The sequence below is a fragment of the Haplochromis burtoni genome, unplaced genomic scaffold, assembly GCF_018398535.1.
Source record: "Haplochromis burtoni strain Fernald_Lab_line unplaced genomic scaffold, NCSU_Asbu1 Contig_699, whole genome shotgun sequence".
In the NCBI taxonomy this organism is placed as follows: domain Eukaryota; kingdom Metazoa; phylum Chordata; class Actinopteri; order Cichliformes; family Cichlidae; genus Haplochromis; species Haplochromis burtoni.
The window spans coordinates 161,543-168,011 of NW_024583060.1; the positions used below are offsets into that span (position 1 = coordinate 161,543).

Here is a 6,469-nt window from a genome sequence, read left to right on the forward strand (position 1 = left end):
GACTTCTATAGAACTAAAAGTCTTACTGCAACCAAAGGAGTTGCCCCCTACTTACCATGAAATAGAATGCAGCTTTAATCTTTTATACTGTTTATGTCAGGTAACTGTAACTACTAAAATCCACGTGTTTGGTGTTGGTCATTTATGAGCTAATAAATCAATTTACAGATACTAATACTAATACTAATACTAATATACTAATTTACCAGCAAGCGAGTTTGGTTGAAATACAATTACGGTAACCAAACTAAAGAATATTTTATGAATTTAGTTATTTTATGAAGTCTGGGCAATAGTTCACTTGAATTGTGTATACTAATGAGAATTAACACATAATACCTGGTAAGTCTCATGATTTTGCTATTTTCCACGTGGATGTGCACAGTTTCAGACAGCTTTAGGGTAGAACAAGATCCATTTTCTTTACTTTCTCACATTACAACCGATTGCCGATTTTCGCTTTTATTTTCAAGACGTAACTATAGTACTTCCGAGATTAAGTGCAGTTAGCTTGCCGCGGCTGTCGTGGTGGTCGAATCTAGACCGTCCAATTTATCCCAGCCAGCTTCCTGATGACACAGATGCTCTTCTTTTGGACTTGCGGCACCTAGCGGCAGACGTAGCAACTTACAGTAAAGCGCAGCATCCTCAGCTGTTACTGTTATCACATGAAAACGCCTGGACGTGTTTGTCAATGCAGATGAGGAGTTAGATGTCGTCATTTGTTCATAAACAAAGCAGGTATACACGCTTTAATAAATTGCTAAAGAGCAATGAGTCGTTGCTTGCGGGTATTTTTACAGTCATATTCAGCTGTGTTTGCTATCTTGAACACACCCCGCTGAGTACCCCGATATTGTTCAAGGGGAATAATGGCTGCACAGGAGCCGTCTCCACCATCTTCCCTGGAAGGTAACAAACCGGGCTTCCCAAAGAAAATTTTGGCTAACAACCTGGAGGATAAGCATTTGTGCAACTCGTGTCAGAAAATCCTGAGAAGGCCCCTGCAAGCCCAATGCGGTCACCGCTTTTGTTCGTTCTGTTTCAACAAAATTGTGAGGTGAGTAGTCCTGGATGCTAGTGAGCTAGCTAGATATATGTAGCCCAAAATAAGCATTCAGATCCCGTCACCAGCCTTCGTTCAAATATCTCTCCATGTAACATTTATTGACACGTGTAACGCTGTATGCCTGCACAAAGAGAGTTGAATTACAAACAAAATACAGCTAAACTGAACCTACAGGTGATAAATGAATAGCGTCCTTATCTAAATAATATCTCAACTTGTCTATGTGCGATAGACTGGCTAGGTGTCCTCGTAGTCTCGTCCTGCTAACCTCTGCTGGGGTCGGCAGGACACAGGAGCCAGCCAGGGGTGTGCATTTCGAGAAGTTGAACCTGACAGCGCTTTATTGTACTGTCAGGTCGGTATTGTGCCGAATTCACTAGAAGGTCTGGCACCTCTCGGTGTCTTTAAAATGTATTATCTCCCTGCGTCTGTTGTCTAGTAAGTGTGCCAAAATAAAGTTGCCAGTTTTTTCAAGGTAAAATTCGGGTGACCTAACGACTCAGGCTTCAAGAAGGACCAGCTGTTCATAGATTTATATATGTTTAGTATTTCTTACTAGTATTGTTTTATATGTTTTATATTTTCAAATGCAGTAATAAGGAGTGCATTTTTAAATGTATATATTTCTGGATTTATAGTGGTACAGAAACAAAAACACAGGGTTAAAGCACCGCGAGTGGACCTTTGTAGTGACTCACCTGTTTTCTTCTCTCACACTGCGCAGGTGTGTGATGACACGAGACCAATTTCAGTTTCACTTATGTTTTAGATGACTTGTTTCTCAAGAATGAATCAGTTATTTAACTTCACAGATCCTAAGGTGTTAGACATCCATCTGTGCCCTACACTCACTTCTGACTTTTACTAATTATTGTGTGTAATCTAATCTAAGATATGAGTGTGCTCATTTTATTTACCTAGAGGGGGAGGTGGGACAACACCCCAGCACACACCCTAACTTTTTCACAAATGCTTGTCTTTCTTTGCATTTGTAGGTGTAAAAAAAAATAAAAAAATAAAACTGGATTAATATACCTATGAAAGAAATTCAACACAAATCATGTTTGTGTGAGTGATTAAAGAGAAAATAGTCTTCTGAAAGTAAGAAGGCATCTATTCTGCTTATTTTCGAGCTCAATATTTTACTAATGTAGCTTTCCGGTATTTGAAATGGATCCTTATTTGTGTTACTCCTGGGCCTTAATCCAGCCCCTCAATTCATCTGTAAAGCAATGTGTTGCATCTCCTCTCCATTTAAAACCACGTTTCTTCCTATTGGCTGCCCCTTCCAAACACAGAGTGGTTGTTTCCAATGCTGTGTACCTCACCACACCTCACCTCCTGACATTATACAGAGCCAACAAAAAAAGCGTAACACAGGTGCTTTTCTTTTCGATTTACACATATTCTTATGGTACTATTTGATCATTTCACCATGTTTAACATGGGCATTCACCATTGTAAGAGTAAAATATACAATGTGCAGTACTAGACTGACTTGAAATAAACTGTCTGTGTAATAAATGCATGTCTGGATAGAAAAACACAATGGAAGACTATCATTGACTAGCCTCCCCAAAGCTTGGAACTCAGCATTATAGAAACACTCATCTTGACAGGCAGCAAAATGAATGGCAGCCAACATCCAAAGAAGAGCTTTAGAAAGCCCTTAAAGAAGCCTGGAGAACTACTCCTGAAGGCTAGTTTAAAAAAACTACAAGAAAGATTCCCTAAGAGATTTTAGGCTGTTTTTAAATAAAAGTTTACAATTGGGTTTGACCAAATATTAAAGAATTCAGAATAGGTGCCTTTTAAAGTATCACATTTCTGTATTTTTCCCCTTTATAAATGACCTTGAAATTTTCAATTATGTTATTTTCAGATAAATATAGTGCTCTAATCTGAAAAATGTAGGCCTTATTGGATTTTCACCCTCTTCCAGCTCTTAGTTGTTTTTCAACCTATAGTTGTTGTATTGTGCCATCATACTTGAAGACCATGGCATGTATTTTGAGTGTTCAGACAAAGTTGAGGTAAGGTCATACAGTGGGGCAAAAAAGTATTTAGTCAGCCACCGATTGTGCAAGTTCCCCCACCTAAAATGATGACAGAGGTCAGTAATTTGCACCAGAGGTACACTTCAACTGTGAGAGACAGAATGTGAAAAAAAAATCCATGAATCCACATGGTAGGATTTGTAAAGAATTTATTCGTAAATCATGGTGGAAAATAAGTATTTGGTCAATAACAAAAATACAACTCAATACTTTGTAACATAACCTTTGTTGGCAATAACAGAGGTCAAACGTTTACTATAGGTCTTTACCAGGTTTGCACACACAGTAGCTGGTATTTTGGCCCATTCCTCCATGCAGATCTTCTCGAGAGCAGTGATGTTTTGGGGTTGAGGTCTGGAGACTGGCTAGGCCACTCCAGGACTTTCAAATGCTTCTTACGGAGCCACTCCTTTGTTGCCCGGGCGGTGTGTTTTGGATCATTGTCATGTTGGAAGACCCAGCCTCGTTTCATCTTCAAAGTTCTCACTGATGGAAGGAGGTTTTGGCTCAAAATCTCACGATACATGGCCCCATTCATTCTGTCCTTAACACGGATCAGTCGTCCTGTCCCCTTGGCAGAAAAACAGCCCCATAGCATGATGTTTCCACCCCCATGCTTCACAGTAGGTATGGTGTTCTTGGGATGCAACTCAGTATTCTTCTTCCTCCAAACACGACGAGTTGAGTTTATACCAAAAAGTTCTACTTTGGTTTCATCTGACCACATGACATTCTCCCAATCCTCTGCTGTATCATCCATGTGCTCTCTGGCAAACTTCAGACGGGCCTGGACATGCACTGGCTTCAGCAGCGGAACACGTCTGGCACTGCGGGATTTGATTCCCTGCCGTTGTAGTGTGTTACTGATGGTGACCTTTGTTACTTTGGTCCCAGCTCTCTGCAGGTCATTCACCAGGTCCCCCCGTGTGGTTCTGGGATCTTTGCTCACCGTTCTCATGATCATTTTGACCCCACGGGATGAGATCTTGCGTGGAGCCCCAGATCGAGGGAGATTATCAGTGGTCTTGTATGTCTTCCATTTTCTGATGATTGCTCCCACAGTTGATTTTTTCACACCAAGCTGCTTGCCTATTGTAGATTCACTCTTCCCAGTCTGGTGCAGGTCTACAATACTTTTCCTGGTGTCCTTCGAAAGCTCTTTGGTCTTGGCCATGGCGGAGTTTGGAGTCTGACTGTTTGAGGCTGTGGACAGGTGTCTTTTATACAGATGATGAGTTCAAACAGGTGCCATTCATACAGGTAACGAGTGGGGGACAGAAAAGCTTCTTACAGAAGACGTTACAGGTCTGTGAGAGCCAGAGATTTTCCTTGTTTGAGGTGACCAAATACTTATTTTCCACCCTGATTTACGAATAAATTCTTTACAAATCCTACCATGTGAATTCATGGATTTTTTTTTCACATTCTGTCTCTCACAGTTGAAGTGTACCTCTGGTGCAAATTACTGACCTCTGTCATCATTTTAAGTGGGGGAACTTGCACAATCGGTGGCTGACTAAATACTTTTTTGCCCCACTGTATGTTATACTTACTGAGGCATTGTATGCCAAATGTTCAATGGTAGTTTGACATTGCCACAGTGTAGGGCTGGGCGATATGACCCAAAATTCATATCTCGATGTTTTTTAGCTGGATGGCGATATAAGATATATATCTCGATTTTTTTTTTAAAGCCATAAGTTAAGAACAAAAAGAGAGTTCTTAGTCACACTGTGTCCCAGATGTCACACGGGCACTTTTATTTACATACAGCGTAGATGTACATGAAGAAATTACTCAAAAATAAATTATCAGCATTTATTAAATAATCATGGTCCATAAATAAAAGAAAACAATGTTGTTTTTGTGCATAACAAAAAGCTCACAATTGTGCAGTCAAAATGTAAACTAATAGACGCTGAGCATAATAACAAAGAGACAGATTTCACAGCTGCACCACGTCTCTGAACAGGTGCCATTTGTGGTCCTTATACACACAGTACGTATCACTACGCGAGGCTCCTTCTCGGTAGCCGTAATCCTCCGACAATCCATCAAGTGGTGCAGCTCCGTAGCTTAACAAAGTCATGTTAAAACATTTTTTGACAGATTGCTGAGCGCTGTGTCCCACATAAAATCGGTTCGCGGTCAGTAAGCACAACCAGAATTCATACATAAGGCGCGCTGTCGATTTTTGAGAAAATGAAAGGATTTTAGTCCGTGCAGCCCCTCCTGGCTGCATGTCGTTAGCGCGGTTAGCTCGTTAGCGCGGTTAGCTCGCTAACACGTTGACGCCATCCAGCCCCACGCACGGTAACTTGCTAATGGAGATTTTCCGCTTTCATCTTGTCATTGCCTGCAGGTGAAGCTATGGGGGAGGGGGAGTTGTGTTCAGTGAAGGAAAGGCCAGGCCGAGTAACGTTGCATAGAGACAAAAGTGGACGAAAGAGAGGCAAACCTGCGGCTCCACAAGTATAATTATAACGTAACATAGACTATATCGATATAAACGATATTGTCACATCTTATATCTCGTATGAAAATATATCGATATTTTTAAAAAACTCGATATATCGCCCAGCCCTACCACAGTGTTTATTATTTATGTGTTTTTTTTTCTCTTTGGAAGTTGTGGACCACAGAAATGCAGTGCATGCATCAAAGAAGACCTGTTTGAGGAACCCACCTCGATCCTTAAGCAAGGTGGTGTAAGTACATTTTATTACAGTTCCACTTTATTAGCATTTTTAGCAGTTTTCTTAATAGAGTTTGGCCTGGTTTGGAATTTTTATAAAGCACTGTAATGTCATAGTCATTGTTTCTGTTCAAATCTAATGGCCTGCAGTTTAGATCCAACACAACAGAAACTTTGTGACTGCTCTATAGGTCTTAGCAGTAACAACAATAGATGGAACAGCTATAGCCATTTTATCCTCTGACCATATGTCCTGAATCTCCCTGAAAAATGAAATTGGTGCATCCTGGCTTAATCTGAACTGAAGATACAAACCAAACAACACTGACAACAACCTCCTTTTTTTCCCACCCAGGCTTTCCCTGACAATGCAGCCCGCAGAGAAGTGGAGGCCTTGGCAGCTGTCTGTCCCAATGAAGGATGCATATGGACTGGAACTGTCAAAGAATTTGAGGTGATTTCAATCAATCAATCAATCAATCAATCAATCAATCAATCAATCAATCAATCAAAGCTTTATTCGCCACATGCAGGTTGCCCTGCAGTGAAATGGGACCGCCCCGACCTTACACACACAACACAGACATTACATGGGGATACAAGTCGGAGATTGGTAGCGTTACAGAAAAAACACTGAAATGTACGCTA

The 6,469-nt window shown here is 40.8% G+C and overlaps 1 protein-coding gene across 1 annotated transcript in view; it reads left to right on the forward strand.

Annotated features, from left to right (window-relative positions):
• Positions 1–565: 565 nt before the first annotated feature.
• Positions 566–6,469, forward strand: part of LOC102299782 (TNF receptor-associated factor 2) — a gene marked incomplete at its 3' end in the record, with an annotated part of 47,715 nt that continues 41,811 nt past the window's right edge. Inside the window, 3 exon segments of the mRNA XM_005949693.3 lie at positions 566–1,060; positions 5,756–5,834; positions 6,177–6,275. Coding sequence (XP_005949755.2) covers positions 873–1,060; positions 5,756–5,834; positions 6,177–6,275 — 366 coding nt within the window.